At 40.0% G+C, this 25,938-nt stretch overlaps 1 protein-coding gene across 1 annotated transcript; it reads right to left on the bottom strand.

The window, feature by feature from the left end:
- Positions 1 to 6,588: 6,588 nt before the first annotated feature.
- Positions 6,589 to 24,059, bottom strand: SH3BP2 (SH3 domain binding protein 2). The gene is made up of 13 exons (XM_058803682.1): positions 23,997 to 24,059; positions 17,916 to 18,055; positions 16,780 to 16,882; positions 15,028 to 15,145; positions 14,369 to 14,439; positions 13,917 to 14,005; positions 12,521 to 12,586; positions 11,482 to 11,980; positions 10,493 to 10,601; positions 10,110 to 10,165; positions 9,592 to 9,673; positions 9,276 to 9,335; positions 6,589 to 8,862 (listed from the first exon to the last, which is right to left on the bottom strand). The coding sequence occupies exons 2-13, from the start codon at positions 18,052 to 18,054 to the stop codon at positions 8,725 to 8,727; spliced, it is 1,530 nt and encodes a 509-aa protein (XP_058659665.1). The 5' UTR covers position 18,055; positions 23,997 to 24,059; the 3' UTR covers positions 6,589 to 8,724.
- Between the last annotated feature and the right edge of the window lie 1,879 nt (positions 24,060 to 25,938).

Here is a 25,938-nt window from a genome sequence, read left to right on the forward strand (position 1 = left end):
CCGACAGGGTGCGGCTTCCACAGCCCGCAAACCCAACAACGGCGCCGCCCATTGGCGGGAGGGCGCGCGCCCGACGAGTAAGCGGCTCTCCCATTGGCGGAGGGGAGCGGGGGGCGAGGGGCGGTGCGGCCGGGCCTCCCCTGGCGGGTCCCGCGGCTCCGGGAGCGCCGGGGGGGCCCGGGCGGCCGGGAATGGGCTGGGGAGAGCCTTCGGACACAGGGAAAGGCTTCTTGTGGCGCTGGGTCCCAGCGGAACGCAGCGGCGCGGCGCCTGGGGAGCTTATCTTAGAGCGGGCCCGGAGATAGGCGCAGGCGGACATCGGCCATCGCCGAGGACGCGCCGCGATAAGGGCTCGTTATCGCGCTGCGGCGGCGGTGTCCGATCGCTGTCAGCTCAGAGCAGGGCCAGGAGGGCAGGACTCAGCTTGAGACCTGCCGTGGCGAGGGTTGGAGACACCTGTCACTGCCGAAGGGGTTTAAGCAGTGGAATATCCTGGGGACGGGAAGTGCCAGGCCGGCGAGAAGCCGCGCGGTGCAGGGAGAGTGCGGATCCATCGCACGGCTGGCACAGGGCAGCCTGAGCAGAGCTTTCTAAATCGCCTCCTTAGGGCTTCTGCATCCTTGGAGAGCTGTGTGCTGGTATAACCCTGGTTTGTCACAGTCACGGCACCAACTGTAAAGCTAACTTCTTCTGTTCTCTATTTTCTGTCCATTTGTACTATCGTTTCTGTATAATTTTAATTCTGCTGGTCTACACGTCTGCGTGTTGTACAGAATGCTGCCTGCCACGGGGCAGATGAAAACTTGGTGGTCTGGGAACAAGCTCTCACAACAGTAAACCCTTCTCCTCTGCTGTCTATAACCCTCATCCCCAAGTTACCCATATGTAGGGAAGACTCCAGCAAGTAGAATCTGATGGATTTCAGGATCCATAAACGCCTCCTGTGGAATGTGGGAGGAATTTAGCTTGCTCCAATCACCTCCACCAAGGAAACACGCACCACTTACCTAAAAACAGGCCATAGAGATATGCATAAACATGTCTGTGAATTCAGCCACCAAAAGTGGTGGTTCACGTGTCAAGTGATGACACAGGATGATTACAGTACATCTGACAAGAAGGTCCTCCTGGACTTGGATCTGCCTAATCAAAACCATCCCAGAGCTGGACATGTGTTAGTGTAATTATTAATGATTAGCAAATTGTATCTGTATATTTTTTTCTAAGAACTGTTTGACAGTTTAACATCATTTCACCTGCCTGGTGCTGATCCCTGTGAACTCAGTGGATGTGTGTACACACATGGCAGTGTGCCCTTGCCCCTGCTCTGCGCCTGCAGGCTCCAGCCACCTGCCCCATGCAGTGTCTTCTCTTTGATTGCTTGTCAAAATACTCCATCTTGGCATCTCTCTTCCTTTCTTTCCCTTTCTCACCACGGCATTTAACTCACAGAGCTCTCTCTTGTCTAGGAAAGTAAATGGGAGAATGAATCCATGTTAGAACTAACTCAGCAAAAAAATACTGCTTTGTTTCCAACTTAATGGGTTTCCTCTCCAGCTCAGTGTGTGGCTCTAAGACCAGCAGTGGCAGGAAGGATGGGGATGTTGAGGGCAGCAGCAGTGCCCAGGGCTGGGGGAGGGCAGGGTAATTTCTTTCTCTGGCAGAGCTGGCTCAAAGTGCTTGTGTAACTGCAGGGTGCAGTGACAAGAGCAGCTTGAGCTGATCAAAGGATGCCTTTTGTCAGCTCCTGTTGGCTCTTCTGCTGCTGTTCCTTTACCTTTCTCTTCTGCTGTCCTACTTTGTGACCTGCCCAAGGGCACAGCTTCCTGCTGTCCCCTTCCAGCTCTCCCCCTGCCCCTTGCATTATCCCTCATAATCATGAGGCCATTGTTTCACCTGGCTAAACTGAAAGAAAAATTGGGGAGGGGGGTGTGTGTGCAGCTTTCTACTGAATCAAGCAACTCCCTCCACAGGCTGAGACTGTGACAGCTGATGCATGACTGTGTTTATCTTCCCTGTTCAGTTTCTGGCCTGCCCCGGTTCCTGACCTGCCTCTGCCCAGCTGCAGGAAGGGCAGTGCTGGTGCAATGGCAAAGGCAAGGTTACATGGGCAGAAAGTCAAGGGAGGGCTCACAAATACTGGCACAGACTAAAGCTGTGTGCTCTGCTGCAGAAAAATAGACAAGACAATCTCAGAAAGCACTTCTGCATTATTTAAGACATGAAGAACTTGTCTTTGTTAACACTTACCAGCTGGGTTTGCAGCATTACAGCTACAACAAAAGGTAAAACATGAACTACACTGTGGTTTTCAGCCTGCAGCACTTTGATTCCTTCAGGATTTTGGGTTGCTGGTGAGGATTCTGAGAAAAAGACCAAGGCAAGCTTGTTGCCAGGCTTACACTTGCCATTTGCACACCTGCACATGTTCTGGAGAATAATTATTAGCTTTCAAATAATAGCTGTTCTCCTCAGCAGGCTCCAGCAGCAGCACTGGACTCAACCAACATCCCAGAGTCTCAATCAAAGAGTCAATGTGAATGTATTCATTTACAAATTATTTTCATGAGGCTTTATTAGATATCATTAAAACAGTACTGTACAGTTATTTTTATGTACCTGCCCTCTTTACCTGGCATTAACACTTCTGGATGCTCAGGTAGCTCCTAGCTACCCGAGAGAAGCACAGCACTAGGCTGATGGCATTAGGACATTTATCTTTTCCTTTATATGGTGTGCACTTACTCCACATAAGCAGTTCCAGGTCAGTTTTCTCACCTATAAAGTGGACAGTAAGGTAGCAGTAAGGTAGATCTTTCTCTCCTGACCTGCCAGAACTGTTCTGTCCTGACAATCTTTTGACTGGGCAGGACTTGTTTGCCTACTGTCATCATCTGTACTTCATCTCACACAGACTCCATTTCCCAGAGAAAGTTCTGGATTCTCCAAATAAAGCAATGCCTGTATGTGAATTCTCTGTTGCTTTTTCCATGGGTCTTCAAAAGGAGAGTCTTAACAGCAAAATTTCCTTGTGCCAGCAAAGTAAAAGCCAGGCCCTGGCCAGTCCTACCACAGTTGGAGTGTTGGGAGGGTGTGTGAGGACAAACAAGTTACCTGTACAAAATACCCCAAGAACAGGCCCATGAGTGCTGCCTCTCTCACTGGCACCCAGGACTGCTGGAAATGGGACAAGGGAGCTTACACACATGCAGCATTACTAGTGAAAAGCTCATGAGGGATTTGTCTTTGAAATGACTGCATTTAAATGCCTTTTTCAAAGTTATGTAAGGGGTTCTCTTCATTTCAGCTGTGCACAACACCAGTAATATCTCATGGCTTATTTGTAGTATTACTAAAGTTGGTCATTGTATGTAAGGTTATGTCTGAAGCACATGAATTCTTTTTCTTCAGAGGGAGCTCTTTTTTGAATTTTACTCATTTGTGCAAGGAAGGAAAACTTTCTAATGGACTGAAAATAGCATGTAGAAACAATTTTAATGTAGGTTCAATAGAAAGATTATGTCTGGTCTACTTTCATCTCTCTACACAGCCAAACAAAGACACATCTGAGGTTTGTTTGAGCTGGAAAAAAATAAAAATTAGGGAACCTAAACAGCAGGTGGGCAAAAGGGCGGAGCAGCTGGAATAGGCTGATACTAAGTGTTGCCAAATTTTATTCAATCTTAATCTGAGAGGCCACTTTGGGTTTTAAGTTTGAAAAATATTGACTTTATGCTAAGGGGATATGGGAAATTTTTATAGATGATTGAGATAAAATGCAAATGGAGCTGCATGGTTCAGGCTGGTTAACAGCAGTTGCAGTTACACAGAAGCAAAAGTGCAATGATTGCTTTACACAAAGGAACTCCAGCAACCAGAATTCTCTTTTAATGTTGCAATAGCCTTTGTGAAGGTTAGGGCTTGTTTTTCCAAAATGCTTTTCCAAGTAAAGCCAATTAATTTAATTGCAACATCTATGACTTCCTGAATATCATCTGCCTTCTAGTTGTATGTTTTCTTCTAGCTGCTTCTACATGAATTCCAGTGTGACTAGAGCTGCTGAAATTGTTTTTAGCTGCTCTGTAATGACATCTTCATCCTTAATTAGGAGGAGAAGTAAAAATGTCATTAAAAGAAGTTAGAACTTTTGAACTAACTTTAGAACTACAAGCAGACTCAAGAGGGTAAAGCAGAGAAAGGAAAATCATATCAGGGTAAGTTCAATCTAATGAGGAGGGCTGAGAAGCATAAGAAAAATATTTTAAGGTAGTTACTATTTTAATTATTATATACAGTAGAAAGTTAATTAATCTTGAGAGAAGCTTTGTAATATTAGAATATCAAATTTTTAATTCCCTAAACTCACATTTAATTTTTGAATGGCACATTTTCAGCAGTACTCCCATGGTTAGGGTGTGGCTGTCATTTTCTTGGAAAAATAAATCAGCATGAATGTTAGCACAGTGCAAATTAATGTAAATTAAAGCACAACATAATCAGTGAAGCCTAAAACAGACAGCTGTGAAGCCACAGCTGGAGCACCTTTCCATATTAGCCCTGTAATAAAACTCTTTAATAACTTTCCATGGGACAGACTCTCCTGTTTTCTGTGCTGCTCTGGTGGCCCTTTCACATGACTGGCCTTCAGCAGAGGTGCAAAACTCCATGCAAAAGGCTGTCCAGGCCAGAATTTCAGTGCAGCCAGTCCAAGAACCAGCTCTGCTGGGATAGTGCCCAGCAGGAGCTTGTATGAAGTGGTTGTTCAAAGGCAGGGAAGGTGGTAACTCAAGGGTTAAATGCCTTTTTCCCTTGTTTTAGATATCCAGTGATCTAATCCTTCAAATGGTTTTTATCACTGTCATTTCTGTGCATATCTCTCCAGGAGAGATATGTGTGAGTAAAACCACATTAGAAGTGATTCTTTGATATCTCCAAGATTACATGCCCATGTCATCAGCCTGACATGTTGAATTACCCCCTTCCTGGGAACTGGACACTGTAGGGAGGAAGGTACAAGTGAGGGATAGTAATGACCATCCTGGAATTACAACACAGGAATGGGAACCCTGAGGAATAGATTTGGAGGTGGCTGTGCTCCAAGGCTTATGCCTGAAGCCTGCTCAACATAATCACTTCAGCCCATGCAATTTTAAAGTGAGCTCAAATGCTCCCCATCTAGAAGTTCTAGTAGTGTTTGGTACTTGATATTTTAGTACTTAAATAGAGTAAAAGGACTATAAGCTCTCCCACTTAGGGGTCTGTAATTGTGGCCATCCCAAGCACTCCCACTGTTAGGGAAAAAAACCCTCTTTGACTTCAAGGAGGTATTTCATAAGATGGAAACTGTTGCAACATTTGCTTGCTGCCAGGTCAAGTATTTCATGTTCAGAACAGCTGCCTAATGTTCCACGATGTGCATAAATTTAGGTGGTGCTCAGAGGTCCACTATGTAAATTCTACCTCAAAGTATATTTCAAGAATAATTTAAACACAAAGATTAATTTATCTCTTTGTTCTTTAGGTTAGAAGACATTCAGATGAGTAATTCTGCTAAACAATATTGTTACTTATTTGAGGCAAATATGCCAAAAGAGTCTTAAGTTTCAAAGACCCAGCCTGTTAAGTTTCCACTTGAAGTTAGCTTTGATCTCTAGCTTCTATCTGAAGTCACTTAAGATTGATTTGTCCCAAATGACTTGCACACACATGCTCAGCTGCTGGATTCCTGTTGTGTGGATCCCTGTGTGGAACAGGCTGACCAGCAGATGTCCCCAAATTCTACATAATCACACTTTCAGCTCCTGAAATCTTCAGTGCCCTTTTACATGTTCCAAAGGATGAAGCCACTTGAGGCCACAAATACTCTTGCTACTTACTCACCTTCTTGTGAAAACTGAAGTTCTGAGGTGGGGAAAGCTTGACTGCTGACACAAAGCACCTCTATTGTCATAGAAAAATTGTTTGGATATTGGTTCACTTTTTATGACATGCTGCCATTGATTGTCCCTTGTTTTATTTTCAAAAGCACTCTATTTTTTTTTCCTAGAACAGAAATCCCCATCCAGATATGACCTGTAACACTTTTACCTGGAGTCACAGGAGGCAAGACTTTTTCCAAATTAGTATCAATGACTTTTACTTGGATATTCCAAAATTCATGAACTACATTATTTTTGCACATCAAATGCTGTTTTTACAATTCCCCACAAACTATTTGAAAGCTAAGGAGTTTGTAGGAGGTTGTAGACACAAAGGCTGCTTTGTGGTGAAGGAACAAGGAGAGGCAGATTATTGAGAAATACAGGAGACATACTGAGCCATGCATTGTGGCTGTGTCTTTCCTCTCTACAAACACCAGAAACTCACCTGATTTGTTATAAAACAGACTAGACTAGTATGTAGGGGCAAGAGCAAGAAAGAATATAAATGATTGCAGATTTGTTTAGAACATGAAGATTTGCTTCTTAGGAATACTGAAAATTAATTCCTCTAACTCCACTATTAGAAGAACACGGGTATGAACAAAAGCATCAGAACCCACCCCCATGAAATTAAAGACAACTGCACAAAATGAGGTAGACTGGCATTGAAAGTTTATCCATTTCAGAAATCTACACATTTAGATACAAAAAGGAAATTACACAAAAATTTACATATCTGCAACTCTTGTATTACACAGGTAAAGAGTGTGTTAGGGTTTAAATGGATGTTTACAATTTAAAAATCTTCTGAGTATAAGTTGAGCAAACAATCAAATATCTGAATAGGGCCCCAAAGAGAGCATACTATAAATAACATTGTAATGACACAATGCAGTCAATTGTTCTCAGACAGAGAAAATCTTACTCTGTAGACAGGTGTGAATATTGCAAGAAACTTGAACGTACTCTGATATACATAAAAATATTTGCCAAAGAAGTGTTTTTACATTCTGTCTTGGCTGAGCCTTCTTTAGAGAGATCAATGTCAGGATAGTGCATCACAGGGATACTAATTTAAAATAAAAGGAATAAAATTAAAAATTTCCAGCATTCAAGAGAATCTAAATTTTAAGTACTTCACATTCTTTACACACATAAGCCCTATTACGGTGGGAACAGGGATCAAAAGACTGATACTGTGTTATGTCTGTGTCTCTTGAAAAAGATGGAAGCAGAATTTCCTGCCTCAGTTCCTGTATATGATCCTCATATTCCATCTGATTAGTAAGAAAAATTCCCTAGGGACTAAATCCTGGTTTATTGTTTTCATAAAAAGCAAATTCTGATTATTTTTTTAAATGATTTTAAAGTTGTGGCCATCTAATGGTAACAAGATTAAAATGGGCATGAATAAACTTTTAAAGGGTAACAGAAAAAGAAGTTTATGAATACAAATTCAGACTGATAAAAACTAGATGCCTTCTCCTGTTTCAGGAGTGACAGATTTTTTTTTACTATTATTACAAGTATTAGAGTATGATACCATTATGACATTATTTTTGAATCAACAGAATTACTTAAGACGTTACTAAATTTATTCCTGAATTTTAATATGGAGGAGAAATTGAGTAATTTTGGCATAAATATCAAGCCCTTTGATTTAAGATACCTGTCCCAAAAATATTAGGGAATAAATGTTAAAAGCACCCTGGTAATGTCTATCACTGACAATAGATTAAAGACAGATTTTGTTTTGCATGCAACTACAAACAGAGTAGAAATTTTAATAAAAAAAGAAGTCTTGGTAGCAGACTAGGGTAGTGTGTCTTGCCCTATATAGAAAAGAATGCAGCTGGCTGACAGCAAAGTGTGACCACAAAGATTTTTGGATTGATAGTAGCATCACAATCATGGTTTCAGGTGTTTTTTTGTGCTTTCTTTTAAAGAAACTTTGACTATGGCAACATGAGATCAAACTGTTAATTGGAATTTGGAGCATTCAAATGGCTCCCTTCCCTTCCCCCAAAATCTGAAGTAGCCCTTTCTCTTTTCCCTTTAAAAATACCAGTGGCAGGAACCCTTCCAGTTCAGAACCAGACAATGGAGCTCCCATGAAAGCCAAATCAATATTGTCCCACACTTCTCTGAAGTGCATGGCATGAAGCAGTATGTGTATGCCACACCCATATCAGCCAGACAGTACCTGATAGTGATTACTGTACTCAGAAGGTACAAGGGTATAAGAGGTGGCTTAAAAAAAAGCCTGATTTCCTGATCATCTTTACCTATAGTAAATAAAATAATTTGCACAGGAATCTTCATTATGTACACATCAGCTATACAAGTAATACAAAATATCTCAGTTGAGCACCAATGCTGACTTTAGGAGTAGTACCTCCAAGTCAGATTATTAGTATTCCCTGTCACAAATAAATTCTGACATAATTTCAGAAGTGTCCATTTTCTAGATCAGCTGTGTTCAGATCACTTCTCTGTTCATGTTCATCTTCGACATTCCAAGGAGATTAGTAATAGCAGCAGTTTTATAAAAGGTGTGGGTATCTTGGACAGCTTTCACAGCACAATCAGTTCAGATCTTTGTAAAGAAAAAGACCATAAAATCCACTGATCTGGACTCTAAGGTTTTACCAGAAGTTCATTAAATGGAATTTATATACCAATTTATGAGAGAATAATAAAAGGTGGACACAGACCCAGTTTGTGTGTGCAAACAGCGGGATGTCCAGCAGGGAGAGTCTTGTCCTCAGGGGCAGCAGGGTGGCACTGAGCCATGGCTGTCCTGTCACCTTGGCTTGGAGTAACCATAAGGACACCTGAGAATCAGGCTGTCATGACTGGGTAAGACATGAGTGCTGTAGTATTCCACCAAACTTCCCATGTTCAAAAACAGGATGTCTGAATCCAGGTAAAACTTGCCATCCTGTTGTAGAAAAAACAAATGTAACCATTGACAGTAGTGTTTCTAGCTCAATGTCTAAAGGAAAAGGGCCAGAACATCATCATCATCAGAACTAAGTTCCTTCAAATACACTATTCCTTTGCAAACTAGTCAGTCACACAAATAAGTCCAAATTAAACTCAGGAATTTACTAGGATTTGACTGGGGCTGAAATTTGTGATGATATATAATACAGCAATTAAAAAGCCCAGATCTGAGTACTTGAACTTTTATCCTAGATCAGATATTTGTAAATCAGCTGATTTTTACTGTCAGAGGTGGGAACAAATTTAGACTTGACTTGTTAATTCTGGTATTTACCTATATGCATCCCCCCCTTTTAATACACACTGACATATATAATCTAAAGATGCAAGTGTAGTGCAGCTACTGACCTTTTCAAAGATTCTGTAGTTTCTCACTTTTCCTGCAGGTTCATCCCATACAACCAATACCTTGAAGAAGAAAAATGCAATGTATTCAGTCTATGCCACCAAGCTCTTCTAAGTCAAGGTATTATTAAGGAATTAATTAAAATTAAGGCCAAAAAGTTTTTTTACAATCACTGACACTATGATAGGGATTCTCTCATATTTGCTTGCTTTAAGAAAAGACCACATCTAAATTGTTAAGTACTTTTAACATATATAAAATGCAGTATATCTCAATCAAGAAGTTTTTTGGGGGTTAGACTCAAAAATTGCAATTTACCTTTCCAGGCTTAGTAGATGAGTTCCTAATACAGTACAATCCATTTTGTGGTTGTCCTTGTGGGCTACTAGCTTTAAATATCCTAAAAAGAATAAACAATGACATATATTACAATCATTCATGTACATGACATTATTAGCACTCAGAAAATCAAATACCTACAGTCTTAAAATTCTCAATACAAATATCTGGTCTGGGTGTAATAATTCATAGTAGATCATAGGTGAAACAAAGTCACTGTTCTAGCACCTGAACCAGCAGTGCAGCACAGATCATCTGGCTCTCTGGTCCATCCAGCATCCTGGCAAAACAGCCTCCTCCAGATGGAGCCAAATCACATTGCATTCTCATCTGTCAATTGATATATCAGCACTGAACTAATTTATCTAGAAAGTGATTTGCATATTAAACACTTCAGTGCGTGCTTTAAACACAAGTTATCAGAATTATCTTTGGATTACAGTTCAGTACAGGTTTTTGTAGGACTTCTAAGGAACTATTTTAAAATCACATTTTACCTTTCAACTTCAAAGGATTCAGAGGTATTAAGAAATATTGAAACAGGCAGCCCAACCTGTAAAAAAATGCAAAGAAAATAAATCACCATTAAGTCAATGACAACTCAAATCCCTAGCAACTTGTTATGCAAATAAGCTACAGCCATAATCTAAAATTATTAACAGTGATTTAATCTTTACTTTTCACTTCTTTCTCCAATGTTAAACTCTGTAACTTATCAAGGCATTCACTAAAGCTCAAAAAGAAATGAAAAAAAATGCACAACACTATGTTTTCAGAAAACAACTCTTGTCCTGAAATAATGCACTTTAAATGTTCCCAAAGATATACATAACCAAGGAAAAAAATATTCTTTTAGAATGGATCATCTGCTTCCTCTTACTTTTTCATAATCATCATCAGAGTCATCATCAGGTTGGCTTGGCTTGGAGGGTAGTGCTGGTTTTTCAAATGAAAAACTTCTAAAACTCTGTCCATCTGGTGGTGATCTCCTGGCAGAAACAGAATGAAAACTGAAGGATATCTCATCAGGAAAGCAAAACAAATTTACACTAAACACTGAAGGAATAGCAAAACTAGAACTGAAGCTTCAGTTTAACCTCCAAATAATATAATCCTAGAATGGTTTAGGATGGAAAGGACCTTAAAGACCATCTTATTCTAGCCCTCATGCCATGGACAGGGACACCTTTCACTAGACTAGGTTGATTGGAGCTCCATCCAATGTGGCCCTTCCAGGGATGGGGCAGCCACAGGTTGTGTCAATCTGTGCCAATGCCTCACCACCCTCCCAGTGAATAATTTATTCCCAATATCTAATCTGAACCTACACCTCCCCTCTTTCGGTTTAAAGACATTCCCCCTTGTCCTAGCACTCCATGCCCATGTCAAAAGTCCCTCTCCAGCTCTTTTGTAGCTCTTCTAGGTACTGGAAGGCATTCTAAGAGTCTCCCCAGAGCCTTCTCTTCTCCAGGCTGAACTATCCCAACTCTGCCAGCCTGTCCTCTTAGGAGAGGCGCTCCAGCCCTCACATCAGCTCAGTGGCCTCCTCTGGACCAGTTTCAACAGTTTCTTTCTTGTTTTGGGGGCCCCAGAGCTGGAGGCAGTACTTGCAGATTAATTTAGATAATCACAAATTAATTTGGGTAAGGAGAGACCTCTAGAGATCATTTAGTCCAAGCTCCTGCACAGAACAGGTCCAACCAGATCAGCTGATTCACTGCAGATTTTCAAATAACAGGCAAAAAAAGCACAACAGAGAGAGGGATGGTGCAGGGAAGAGACACAGATGTTGGTATGAATCTGAGTATGCCTAAACTTGTTAACTAATAAGTGACTGAAAAAAATAGTGCATTGTGTTTTCATACTTACTGTAACTGGGGACCTAAAGATTTCTCTGTTCTGGGCTTGACTGCAGGGGGCTGGTGGCTTGGCACATGTGGCTTTGGGAGCACGGGTGGCACAAACAGTCCAGGTTTACCATGTTCCCTTGGCACTTTGGGCTCTGCTAGCTTTTCATTAAGCTGTGACAACTTGGGTTTGTTGGCTGGCAGAGGAGGAGGAGTCCGTGGGGAAAGGTTTAAGGTTTTCAGCTTCTCACATGCTTCTGGAGGAGCAAGGGCTGGGGCTGGAGGCGCAGGCTCTGGGGGCAGCGGGTGAGACTCTTTGCCACTTGCAGGCTTTTTGAACACAGGTAAAGGGGGCACAGGGGGTGGCTCTAGTTTGATTTCAGGTAAGCTCCTCTTAGGAGGGGGTGGTGGTACTGGTGCACTTGGTTTGCCAGAGTAGGAATGTGCCCTTGCTTCAGAGTAGGGAGATTTCCTGAAGTGAGGAACGGGCGGAGGTGGGTACGCAGGGGGCAGCACCATGTCTGCAGAAAGAAAAATAAAAAATGTGACACACTGAGGGGGAATACAGTATGTCATCAAAGGAGACTGCTCAAATCAATTTTCTATGTGATCTAAGGTATTTCACTGGCATAGGGTCTGACAGTACTCAACAGGCTGGATAAGCATTTAACTTTCAGCAGAATTCTGAAAGTTCTAGGTAATAAACTCCTGCTATTTTTCTTCAGGCATGATGGCCTACTATGGCTTAGCAAAGACTTCACTTTGTATTGTTTTTTCCTTAAAAACATTATTGCTGCTCCAGACTGATGACCACATACAGGTCACTCCAGGCAGGAGGCTCCAAGAAAACACCCCTAAAGAAATTACATGCTTTCTGTAAATGGTTACTGCTGTTATTACAAACTCCTGACCCTAAATACCTCTCAGGATTAGATACCTCATTACTTCAGTTATTCTACCAGCTGGAATAGTAATGACTAATACAAGACAATAACCTGGCATTCCACATGAATATTGCCTTCACTGGGGGCCTTTCATGGGGAATCAAAGAAATCACTTACCATCTTTCACTATGTCAGAAGTATCTGGCTGCAAATAAGACTCATCCTCTTCCTCCTGGTCATAATCTGCAGATAAAAATCAGTGTGTCAGACTCTGAAAAATACTCTTGGGAGCTAGGAAAGCTAAGAAAGAGTATATCAAGTACTTAGGGCTCCTTAAAACAGATATTTTTCAGGTATTTTTTTCTGAAGAGGTGAAAAAAATTAATAGTTTGGATCCATCTCTCTGCTCTCTAGGTGTTTCCTTAATTTTTCATGTCAATTAAAAAAGCCATCTCTTATAACAGAGGCAAATCAAGTACACTGCACGTTAAATTTTTTTTTCAACTTACAAGTTGAAAAAATTATTTTTTGGTGACCCTTTCTAGTGTTCCAGCCTTCCTGAGAGAAGTTCAAATAAGTTGCAGAGACACAACCACATGGATGCATTGACAAAAGTACTTGGAAAAAAAAAAAAACAAAACTCACAGAATTTAACCATACCACAGAAAAACTTAGGATTTTGCAATTTGGAAGATTAAACAAGCTTAGTGATCCACAAAACAAATTTAATTATTTTGCCTTGCTCTGGCAACAACAACAACAAACAATAGGCACCACAACAAACTGCTTAAGTGGTTTCCATGTTGCCTTTAACTGTAAATCAGAATAACCAAGCCACAAAAAACATGTTACTTCTAGGCAGTAATCTCTGATCATTGATTATAAGAGGAGCCTGAAGGACAACATGCAGAGGAATGCCCTAAAAATAGGTAATACTATCTGATAAAAATCAGTTATTCTAATTTTCCTAATTTAAACTCCTACCAGGCCTCTTATCATCATTTATCTTGTATACAAGCCTCCTCTCCCATAAAATCAGAAGGACTAAACTGCAACCCCACATGAAATGCTGATAAGTCTGCTCTGCTTGCAGCAATGGAACAGGATTTCCTACAAGACCCATTCCTGCAGAATAATCAGGAATTTCCTTTCAGGAAATGAGAGGACTTGCTCCCATCAACATTGCCCTTGGAAATCTGAAAGGACAGAGGGGGAAAGGCAAAGGAAAGGATCCCTGCTGAACCTCAAGGCAAGGTTTCTCATGTTGGTTTTCACAAACATTTTTCTTGACTAGGAAATGAGCTGTTGAAATATGCTGTGAATGTCTGCCTGACAGGCTTTCTGTCTCACTTTTAATCAGCCTCCTTAAAGGATCTGAAATTCTTTATTTGTGTCAACAGTTAATGGCGAGAATATCTGTTGCTGATTTAAAACTACAGAGATACACCTTGTAAAAAAACACCAGTTACAAATTGGATCAGTTTACTTAAACTATGGGAATAATTCCTGCAGAATTCAGAAGAAATAAATCAGCAACAAAGAAGCCTTATTTATCAGTGTCTGAATTTGTCACCTTCATTATCTGCTGAATGATGGGAATACTTGATGTCAATGGGACGTTCTACTGAGCCATAGAAACTGTCAGCATCAGAACCAGAGTCACTGCAAGAGAAAGGACAGAGTTACTTCTGTTTAGCAGGACTGCAGCACTGGAAAGGAATGCTGGAAAAGCAGAAGCAATCTGTTCCTATTTCCCAGTTAACAGTCAGATATGTTGTTGCTGTCTTTTGAAAGATTTCATTTCTATTACACAAAGCTGACATTGAAAGTGCTCTTTGTTTAAAGATTTGGGGTTTTCTTCATGTTCTTTAAAGTATAAATTGGGATGGGATTTTCCTCTTGGGTCTTACTGTGCCTGCTCTTATTTAACAGAAAATTACTTGTAGGTGCAAAAAGCCTAAAACACCACTGTAAAGAGCTAATGCAAAAGGGATAAAAAAGCCAATAAAGAATAAAGGTTTATACCTAAATTCTGTTATTATTTCTTTCTTCTCATGGTAGTGACCAATTTCCCTTCTCAAGGATAGCATCCAATTCTAAACAAAAATGAAAATACAACATTCAACACATCAATTTTTAAATCATTAAATGCAGATGTATCTTGTCCTCTGTAAGATCAGAATAATTGTGCAGGGAACATACATTGAAATAATATTTATCCATTGCTTTTTTATTGAAAAGCCTCAGCAGTCAAATGTTTTGACTATCTAAAATGCCGTAGGAACCTACTGAAGTACTAAATTTTCAGTTTGCAAATTTCAGACTGTTATTCCTAAAGCCAGATATATATTCAGAGTATGTTTATGAGTGAGAGATTTCACTGAACAGTTTTCAGAATTTATCAAAGTCTTACGCATTATTACTTTTTACTTGATGAAAAATAAATATGGAATATTTATGAAATATGGAGAAACCCATACTATCTAGTATGTCACAGCCATTCCCTAAATTACAAGTTAAATTAACATTAAGTTAATGGTTAAAACTTCAGACATGATTTTCAGAGGAGCTCAAGAACCAGGTATGCAAATTTCAGCTGCATTTCCAGTTCATTTAGATTTTAGGGAAGTACAGGATTCTCTTTTTGCTTCAAAGAAAATGCTGTTGCAAAAGAAGAAAGTTACCTTTCTTTCATCTTCAGAAGAAGCTGAAAAAAACCACGTCCTGTGCTTCTTGCTTATGTGAACCAACTTGAAAGGAAACACGTTGCTTGATGTTGTCTCCTCAGCTGCCCGCATCACCCTGAGAAACAGAGCAACCAATACAGAAACATCTTCATTTAGAGTTAATGCTGCTATGCAGGGCATAAACACTGACAGAAAGCAGTTTCATTGACCAGTTTTGCCTTGTGGAAAATATCCCCAAGCCCAGAAAATCACCACAGAAATCCCCATTTGTGCATTTGCAGTACTTCTCCATTATTGTGGTAGAAGGGACAATACAAAAGGAAGAGCACTGGTTAATCCCCCAGCCAGACCTTTATAAACAGCTGCTTTGGCCTGTTCAAGAGTTAATTAATCACACTCATTCATAAGCACCACACACTGCAAGAGGTACTCAGGGTGCTTGTGGCCCTTATTTCAAGAAGTCACTATTTCAGAAGGGAAATCAAAACATTTCCCATGAAAATAAGGAAAAACTAATAATAGAAGCAAACTTCATTTTTACATGTTTCCCTTATAAACACTTTCTTGCACATTTTTTATTAAAGTAAGCATAACTTAACCACTTTCTTTTTCATGTGTGTAACGAATTTCTTCATTTGGGGATCCTAGGGGGAAGAAAAACCTAAAAACCCCTTATGCAACTACTCAATCTAACAATGCTTTCTGTTCAAATTCTTTTTCAATAATGTTTCTCTGTGCCTTATATTAATCAAGACCTGGTCCCTATTCCAACCAAGGCTGCTAGAATGAAGATACATAAAAAGGAATGAACAATCTCTAGCATTTACAGATTCCATGGTATTGTTCACATTTGTGCTAATAGCAGAAATTGGTATCATGACAAAATTACAGTGTGGATTTCTCCTACAAATTACCCTTGAATTTTTAACTAGCTACAATGTTAACAAGTGCATTCCCTTAAAAATGTGCCATTGTCATGCTCTGTTAGAAAAGCTCTCAATCTAAGAAAAGGCAATTCCTTGTTCCAGAACTCTGAGAATATTATACAGCGAAAGGTACACATATACAATTACCATAAAATTGCAGTGGTTAGGATCAACACAATGATATTTCTCTACACTCCCTCTTTCTCTCTAAACCTTTCTTAGCACCAATTTCAACAGCAATTCCCTAAAGTTAGGCTGGACTTTTATTAGTAGGCCTTGTACTTCTGCTGCATTCAGATTCTGACAGTATTGGCTAACTTGAAAGCCACATAGTCCTGTCTTCAACTTGCAAAGTAAATATAAAGATTAAAAATGTGTAGTGAAATGAGTCAGATACTTTGCACATGCATTCTCTTATTTAGCACTCTGTAGCTGATACAGTTTCAACACTAACTACAGTTGCTGAATTAGTAACTCCATAAATTTTCTCTTCTGATTCCTTTCTGGTCTCTACAGAACAAAGAAGGTCTGTCTGAAAGAATCTATCTGCATGTGCAGTCTGCATTAATCAGTAACAGGAGCAAGGCCATTGCAATTCAAACAGCTTTACTGGTTAAATGACAGAAAAAGAAGGCTATCCACTCACCAAGCACAGGAAATGTCATATATACAATTTGAAAGGAATAAATTTCTTGAAATCTGAGATCAATGCTTAACCCAAACAACAGATGTAGCTGTGTTTAACTTCATTAGAAATGAAACCCATAGCCCCTAGCATTAAGTAAAAGGAGCTTGGGTGTTTAACAACTTCCTTGGCACTTACCTGTTGTAACCTTTCAAAGAAAATGCACCCTGGGGAGATGCAGATGTGCTGCTCTTAAAATAGTAAATACATCCCTCGTGGATAATCACAAATCTCAGTGGCCCTAAAAAGATAAAAAGTGATGAAAATATAAATGCAAGGGCAGCAGAACAACCAGAACCTCTTAGCATGTGTAGAACTATTGTTTAAGACCTTAGTAGTCATATGAATCACTGTAAATGAGCACAAACAAGTTAAGTGACAGCTCACTGATGATCAGCCACACAGTGAAGCTGTCCATTTGCAGTTTCAGCACTAAGGGTAATATTTGATTCCCTCACATGAGAGGCAGCTGATCTGAAAGCTTCAAAAGAAGCCTCAGAGACTGCAGGCCTGACCTGCACCTCTGCTCCTTTATTAGTGGAATAAGCAATAGCAGCAAGGCAGCCACAGGGTACAAACACATGTTTACATCCATCCCCAAACCATTATCTCCCTCTCTTCTTTCACCTCAAGTGCATAATCCTGCCAATAAAATGGTATCCTGTTTTCTTCTTTTGAAAGAGGCCAATACTGCTTCCTTTATCAAAGGCAGTAATCTTTGTCCTTAACTATATAAGCATCATTTCAGTATAAACAGGGATACCAAATGAATAGCATATATATAAACCCAAAATATGAACTTTTCCCCATGTAAATAAACACTGATTTCAGAAGAAATTACTGTTATTAAGTACAGCCCAATGTTGGCAGTGAGAAAATTTCCATTTCACAACAGCAGTGGGAGATGGGAATATTTTTTCCAGTACAGAATAACCAACTGGAAAAAAAAAAAGCTGAGTAGGAGTTTCTTTCAGAAAACATACATATCCTGGGAATCTGTTTGTCTTGAAAATCTTACTTGTGAAGGACTTGACAAGAGAACTAAACAAGCAAAATAAAATCAACCACAACATATATTATCTATGATTTAAAGTTGCAAAGCAATTAAAGGAAAATCTTTCAATAGGAGTCTTTCATATATATATTCCAGTAAAATTGTATTCCAATACAAAGTGGAAAAACAGCTTCAACAGTCTGCTAACACAAAATCTGTTACTGGGCCCAGAGGCAAGCATTTAAAACATTTAATTTAGTTAATACCTCATTCAACTTACACTTGAGGATCTGCAGCTGGGTGCCTCCTTTTTTATGAAGATACCCTGACTTGGTGACTCCTCCAGGCATTGTCAGAAGGTTTTGTGCTCCAATTGCCTTCATTGGAACTGGCCAGACCTGCTCCTGCGAGGCCATCATTCTGCAATTTAGAATAATTAAAAACAGTTTAAAACTCAGATTTACTTTAAGGAATGAGTACTGAGAAGCAAAGCTTGTTTCCTTAAACAAGCTTTCCAAACAACTAATGTGGTTCAGCACTCAAGAATGTAACACAGACAGGGTGTTCAAAGATTCCAGGAACTTTGTAATGTATAAAAAAACGTGGTGCAAAAAGCCCCGATTTATTTTTATACAGCTCTCAAAAGTGATTGACAGTTGTTGAAACAAAGGAAAAGTGCTTAGTAAATGTTGCTTAAGTGGTTATGTTTTAAAAATTCTCCAGATAACACTGCAAGGCTTAATCAGGCAGGTGACTGGAAATAAAATTGGTTTCTTCTCCCAAGTGCCACATGACACACGTATATACAGAAAATGTCATTGTCTGTGCAACAAGGGAATCAAGTCAAGGTTTAGTAACTGCAGCATCCAATACTACTTACTCCAGATATTTACATGTTTTATTCTTTAACTCTTAATTCTTTAACTAAAAGGATTAGTATATAATCTCATACTGTTTGTTACATGTGACAGCATACTGTGCAAATGAAGGTACTCTCAGATTCCTGCAGGCTTCCATTTGATTTATATATCAATTATTTATGTAATCCTCCACCAAGCATCTCTGCAGTTAGCACTCTTTCTGCTGTCATCTTAAACCAAATAGATTCGTTTCTGAGGTAGAAACTTATTCTGATATATCATGATGAGCCCTTTCTTTCTTCAACTACTAACAGAACCAGGCTAAAAATCCTACTGTGTCATGGGGAAAAGAAATCACATGTGGATAGAATGGGAATTTTGACCTAGACATAAAAGGATCTGTTACCATCAGGTGTAGGTAAAGGTGAAAGGCAAACTAATGAAGTTCCAGTTAATTAGTTTCTGATAAATGAATGATGGTTTAGAACTGAAAAACTTTCAGAGCATGACTGAAATTAAATGGATCTTCTTCATTTCTCCTTTTCCCAAAAGGGATAGTAAGGGATGTAAATTGTGAGGCTCAGCATAGAACCCAAGAGCCTCAGCACAACACCCTACCCAAGCACTTGCCCCTCCAACCTAAAACTGCTTTTTCCATTCTGAAAAGAATAAGGAAGTGTTTCAGATTTGTTGAGGTGCAACAGCAAAGTGTGTATCCATTGTATGGGTTAGGGAAAACAGAAATGCAAGTGAATGGATCTTGCATTTAGGATCAGTTTAGGATTTAGATCTGTTTGCTGTTTGGGGATGATGCATGTGTGGAAAAGGGGAGAAATTCCTAGCAATTTCTACCAGGAGAGTTTAAACTAAATTAAATTCTCTAGGCAGTCGAGAAGATTTAACCACATTAATTAGGTTTTGGTCTCCAGTATTATGAAGCAGATACAGTCAGAGAAGATGGGATCCAAGGCCCTAAAAGGCTCCCATAGCAGACGTGTCAAGACACCATGGTATCCCAATTTTCCCCCTGGACCTTCCTGCTCACCAAAAAGTAAGTTGCTTTTGTTCTACTCAGCTGTGTCCTTCCTTCTGCTGTTTCCTCCCTGCTCTTATTAAATGACTGAGATCTTTCCAAGCTGAGTTATTTCCTCCTCCTCCTCCACAACAAAATTTCTAGCAACAGCAATGTGTCCAAAAAGGAGCTACTCATGTATTTTAAGCTTTTAAGAATAAAAATAAAAAAATAGTAGCAGAAGCTAACATTCCCCCTGCCCCCCTAAATCCTTCAAATTATTTCTCCACATCTTGCAGAACAGTTGAAGTGAGGGAAAAGGAGAGTGTTACCCAGCTGGCTGCTGACACCAAACCACATGAGCACTGCTAAGAGTGATTTCCTTGAAATGAGGATTGCAAAGGCAACTGGGCTTATTCTTTTAAGAATACACACAACAGTGTTTAACCATTAGAACTTAATTTAAGTTACTTCAGTCTGTTTCTAGTTACATTCAGAAAATAGACTAAGTAAAAATGAAACCTTTTCATTCAGATGATTATATTCTGATGCTACTTTTCCAACATTAGTCTCAATGCCATCCAAGAGTTTCATGTTCATCGTAGGTCCTCCAATCCTCTGTATCTTTACTACAAAGAACAAAAGAAAGGACTGAAGCACCCAGTGCATGGTATGAAACTCTTTCAGTGTTCTGTATGTAGGCTGAAAACCTATCAGAAGAGGCAGAGTTCAATGTCTCAGAGAAGTTATCCAAAACAACCAGTGAGTTGAAATTTCTAGGAAGCCAAAGTCAAACACTGGCAATAAGTATATGGCATCCTAGGTAAATACAGAAAGCAGAAATATTTGTACTGGTCATGTTTGCCTTCTATAGGGGAGTGCACCAGTCAGACTACTCACTAAAGCATGTCTGGATGGGCATTATCTCCTCTACCTTAAAAAACAGATCTTAAGGCAGACAGGAAAGAAAACTATGGAAACAGAGAAAAAAAAATTAATCCATTTTTACAGTGTGCAGACTATGGGATTTACCTGACAGGAAAGGACAGCCGAGTATCAGGTTCTGCTTCCCCTTTTCACAAAAATTTCTTATTTTTGGCTACTTACTATAAAACAGTCCTGAAAACAGAGACCAAAACGTGGAACTTCCCCAGCCCAGCTAAGTGAATAAAAGAAGTGAGTAAAAAGAGACACAGCTGAAATCCATGACATCAAGTACAGATTACATGAACTAAAGAGCCCATCTAATGCACCAGGCTTTTCAACAGATTTAGAGGCAGCTAAACCTATTATCTGGATTTCAGTGTGGCTTATAACACTCCTCATCATATCTGTACACTCCTCAAGCACTTTCATTTGCAGGAACATGGCAGACACTTAGGGAAGACTTCAATATTCTGAGATGAAATCTTTCACTTATGCTGCTAAAATGCATTTAACTACTTTGACTCTAGACCTAATCTGATTTTTCTTCTTTTCTTGACTGTAGAAAACAGTTCTGTAAGGACAGATGTTGCTATTTTGCATCCCACTGCTGGGAGAAAGCTGTCAACACAAATCTAACTTCAGAATCTTTATTGTAGGGGTGGAAGAGAAGGAAAAAATGGAAGCTCAAAGATTTTTGTGGTTTTAGCATCTATAGTATGGTGGCCTTTAGCTCACTGAACGGTTCCTTCAACTCTTGATATTCCTGTTGTAACTTATTTAACAGATTACATCAAGAACAGATGGATGCTGCATTACCAGGTAGGTGCCACAGCAGTCACTGAAGTCACTGTTAACTTTGGCATTACTGAGAACAGAGGGACATTTCCCACTTGTTTCTTATGCAGTCACATTCTTACACTACAAGCCAAAGCCCCAGTTACAGATTTTCACCTCTGGTGCATTGGAGAGCCTCTTCCACAGGGCTGACAACCAAATTAACAGAAAGGCCTCACTCAGTGCAGCCAAAGCTCCTTCTGACACTGATCCTCTGTCACAAACAGAAGGCAACATCCCACATGCATTGTCTGGTAAAAGATTCTAGTAATAGCTACACACTTTATTTCTCTTCTCACTCACCAAGGAACTAGAGGCATATTTTTAAATTTTTTAATCAGTTTTTCCACCAAGTCCCAAACCCACTGCACGTGGCTATTGAATTAATCTTCTCCCCCATTGAATGGAACCCTCTGAACAAGAAGAGGATGGCAGCAGTCAGGGAAAGGTCTTGCATCACTTTGTTTCTCAGGTGATCCCTGTGACAATTCTATGCCTGGGAGGGAGATGAAAGGCTCTGCAGTGAAGCAGGAGAGAGTAGAACAGCAGTTTCTAGGATGTGCTTCATCGTTCAAGGGTGCTTTTGGTAAGACAGAATGGTGCAATCAACACTCTGGAGCATGATACAGAGCTTATATAATCACTATTGTAACTGCTTCTTATATACAAACTGGTCCACCAGACTGAAAACCAAACCAAATTGCAGTGTATTGCTCATGTGTCAGTAAAGTCAGCCCAAGTCTATCGCATCAGTATACTTTTCTCAAACACTATCACAATGAGCCAGTTTTTATTTCAAAGTACCCTGAAAGTTAAACAGCATGAATAAAAGTGAATTCACGCACTTCTTCTTCTCATAACCAAGATAGGGCCACTCAGATGCAGAAGTGTTTTCTGAATCATAGTACTGCTACCAAGCTGAAACTCTGAATGGATAGCAGACTTCTGTTATCGTGTTTTAGATAAATGTATACATCTGTGAAGCAATTGTAATCTATCCCTCACTCAGTGGATAGAGAACAGCCAGAGTGAAGGCTAGGGCATAACTTTATAGGCTGAAAGTCCCTCCATGAGTAAAAGTAAAATTCTGCCAGGTTAAAAATCTGGATTACATTGTAGAAGAACACTTACCCCTCTTGGCCCTAAGAGCTATTGGCATTCATCCCAATTAAAGCAAATACAAGTTGATTCAATTAAGGATTGCATCCTGGAAGAGCCCTCAGTTCTTGCTTAACTTCAGCAGAATATATGGCAGATGTGATTATCTCCACATCTTGCAGAATATAGGCAAAAAAATATTACTCTCTTCTCTGAGACTACAGCTGCCAATAGTTGTTTTAAAAGTTCTCACTTGTTATAATAATATTTATGATCTGGCCCTGGTGGTCATGCTGGAAAAAACCAAAAAAATAGCCTCCAAAGTTGCAGTACAGAAAGTAAACCCGATCTGAATTTGTAACAATGCTCTCTATGCCATCTACATCTGAAAAGTTTTACAACTGTAATCTCATAACCTCTAGTCCTTAAGTTTTATGTGGAAGTAAAGCCCAGCTAAGCCAGATGCTAGTTTACTTCTGAATAAATAACTTCCAAATAACATGACATACATAATAGATAACTTACAGAAATGAATATATTCTTCAAATCATGCAGAGGGTGACTGAAGTATCCAGGCTTTACCAAAAATGAGGCAGCAATACACACTGCAGAACATGAAAAGTTTCCCCTATATGCTCTCAGCAATTCTGAGTTAGAATGATTTCTCTGATTCAAGCATTTAAACATTTACCATCTGTTCTTAAAACTGCTTTCTGCAGAATTATCAGGTCTCTTGTCTATTTATTAACCATTCTCCAATACTTCTGAAATACTTTTCCATATCTCTCCTACTTTTTTTGGTTACACATTCCATTTCTTAATACTTCTAACAGCCCCTTTCACAATACTCTCTCAGAAAGATTAATAGCACAGTACAAACACTGAAGTAAAAAAAAATCTTTCAAGACAAAGGGAATGGAGAAATAAGCCTGAGATACACTGTGTAGCTAAATTTACTCTCTTTAACTTGCTTCAACTTGCTTTTCTTTTCTGACAAGTTTTCAACCAATACCCAACTAATCTCTTCCCACTCCAATTCTTTATCATTTAATCTTCTGCATGAGTTAAAGTGTTTTAGTTCAGCTAAAGGTATTTTAGCTCAGATACCATATTCTACTCTTAGTTTCAGTCTGCTCTCGACCTGAAGGAGACAAGATGACAGGAACACAAGCCACAAAAGCACTAACCTGGAGCCCTTGTCCGGCCGACACATGGTTTTTCTGCAGCCGGTTCCACCGAGCGATTGTTTCCTTTGGGATGACAAAGCCATCAACAACTTCTGACCCCTCTCAGGCATGGCAGGAACATCCCTGCGCTGCTCCCACCTCTGGGGGATCCCAGGTTGGAAGCCACAGCTGTAGCTGCCGTCTGCCCAAAGCACAGAAGGAAAAGCAGCCCTGGCCCAAGCGCGGGTGCATCTGCAGCGCTCTGTGGCCAAAAGTGACGCCGAGGCAATGACTTGTTTCCTTTGTCACTTCCTGTTCCCCCGCTGTCAGTGGCAGCGCTCTTTGTCAGATTTCCCAGCTTCCCAGAGAGGTTATAAATCAATTCCCACACAGCTCAAACGCCTGGCAGGCATCGAGATACAGAGCAGAGGGGATTTTCCAGCACTCGCTTTCTTCCCACTCACCTTTCAATCAACCACTTTCCTAGGGGAGAAAAAGAAAGTTGTCCTTTTTTCTCTCAGTGTGCTCCAGCTCCCACACTGGCAGGGACGGCTCAGAAACGCTGCCTGTGCTCCTGAAGAGCCTGTGCCTCAGGTACTTGCACTGCCCCACAGAACTGTAAGTATTTAATCTGTTTTCTTCCCCACAGCTGGAGCTTGTCTTTTCTTCTTCAACCCTAGACAATCAAAATAGCCATCCTGAAAAATTCTGCAGCATAGACATGCTTTAGAGCAAGTCTTGCCTGTACAGTTAATGCTACACAAACCACAAGAGACAATAAAATCCAAATTCAAGAGTGAACAATTGCTCACAAGTATTACCAACTGATAATGAATAAATGTCATTGTTTTACACTTATTTTCATCTGGAGTTCTTAAAAGGGTTCAAGTGTTTCACTGATTTGTCCAAATTTAAAAACACTCCAGGTTCAAAAGTTTGAACAAGACAAAATCAACTAGCAAATTTCAGAGTGATGGATGAAACATATATAATTATGTCAGGCAAGGATTACTTCACATATTTTTGGGGAAGCGGACATGAATCGGTATCCCAAAATAGAAGGAAGAAGCTCCATACAACATCTCTTTTTGTAAATGACCCAACAGTCAAAGCACAAAAGAAAGTAATATTTTAGATACTGCTCACAGCTGTACGGGTTAGAAAAACAGCTCTCACCACAGGGCACCCATTTGCACCCCTTCCATTGCCAGGCTCTATGGGAAGGAAAACTGAATCTTAAATCCACACACCTGTTGTGAGCCAAAAGGATTCACATATCAGAACACAAGATCCCTCTTCAATAAGGATCAATACCCAGTTGTCTCAGTGGCTTGACAGATTTGTCACACAAAGTAATTACAGAGGACTAAGCTCAGTGGTTTGTGAATTAAATTCACTTACTTTATTTGTTACAGTATCAGTTACCCATTTAAGGCACACTGCCCTAAATCTGTCTTTCCTCCCTCAGTTCTGTTATCTAAGCATACTCTGCTAAATCTGCATTAGCATCTTTGCAAGCTGTTTCTCTAACTTAGTAAAAAAATAGATTTAGAATGACAGCAGTTGAGCATATGCAACACTGGAAAAAACCCTTCAGTTCCTCTTTCCCCTTTCTGATGTGACACACCTCACTCCTGGTTTTCCCCTCCAAGCTCCACAACTACTAGTACCATGTTCTTTGGCTCCAGCAGTCTCATTAAACCATGCCTCCTTCATCCAACAAGTGTTCCTGAGGTACTGCTTCTCCCCTCTAACCTTTCTCATGCTGTGCTCTCTCTGTCTTCATTTCAGTACTCAGAAATGCAGCAGAATTCTTCATTTCAAGTTCCAAGATCCCATTTCGACTTCTCTGGTGATTTCCAACACTATCAAGATGTTCCCAGAATCAGAACAGAAGACACTTCACACACACAAGAGCAGGTGTTCCACCAAGGAACAACAACAAGGTTTAGATTCAGTTTAGCTTTCTGGACCAAACATTCACCAGAAGGCCTGTACTTCAAAATTGCAAATAAGGAATCTGAAAAGACATGAAAACTTTATGGATTTGATTGCCATTCTGCCAGGGAAGTGAAAGAGTTTTAAATATATCCTCCTTCACAAAGCAAAATTCTATTATGCATGGACCTTTGGTATAAGGTTTTCAGATTAATCTTCATTTGTCCCCATGAAATCAGTGATGAGAAGCAGCCTTGCAGCAAGCTATCCTAGGGAAGAATTTCACTCCAAAAGAGATATTCCGTTTTTTTTATAAGTTATCACTCAGCCTTAAAGGAAGAACCAAAGCATCTGAAACCAACACTTGGATTTCACTCCAGCAGGGCTGCTGAGGAAATCAGCCAGTCTTCCCTGGCATTGTCAGGAGTAGCTCTTGCTGGCAGCCCAAAGCAATCCTAGCAGTCATTA

Source organism: Ammospiza caudacuta, chromosome 4 (assembly GCF_027887145.1).
Source record: "Ammospiza caudacuta isolate bAmmCau1 chromosome 4, bAmmCau1.pri, whole genome shotgun sequence".
Lineage (NCBI taxonomy): Eukaryota > Metazoa > Chordata > Aves > Passeriformes > Passerellidae > Ammospiza > Ammospiza caudacuta.

Coding starts and splice junctions, on each gene's coding strand:
- SH3BP2 (XM_058803682.1), bottom strand. CDS start 18,054: ATGATGGCCTCGCAGGAGCAGGTCTGGCCAGTTCCAATGAAGGCAATT. Junction 14,006..14,368: donor GAAATAATAACAGAATTTAG/GTATAAACCTTT, acceptor TTTCTCTTGCAG/TGACTCTGGTTCTGATGCTG. Junction 10,166..10,492: donor CTGATGATGATTATGAAAAA/GTAAGAGGAAGC, acceptor ATTTTTTTACAG/GTTGGGCTGCCTGTTTCAAT.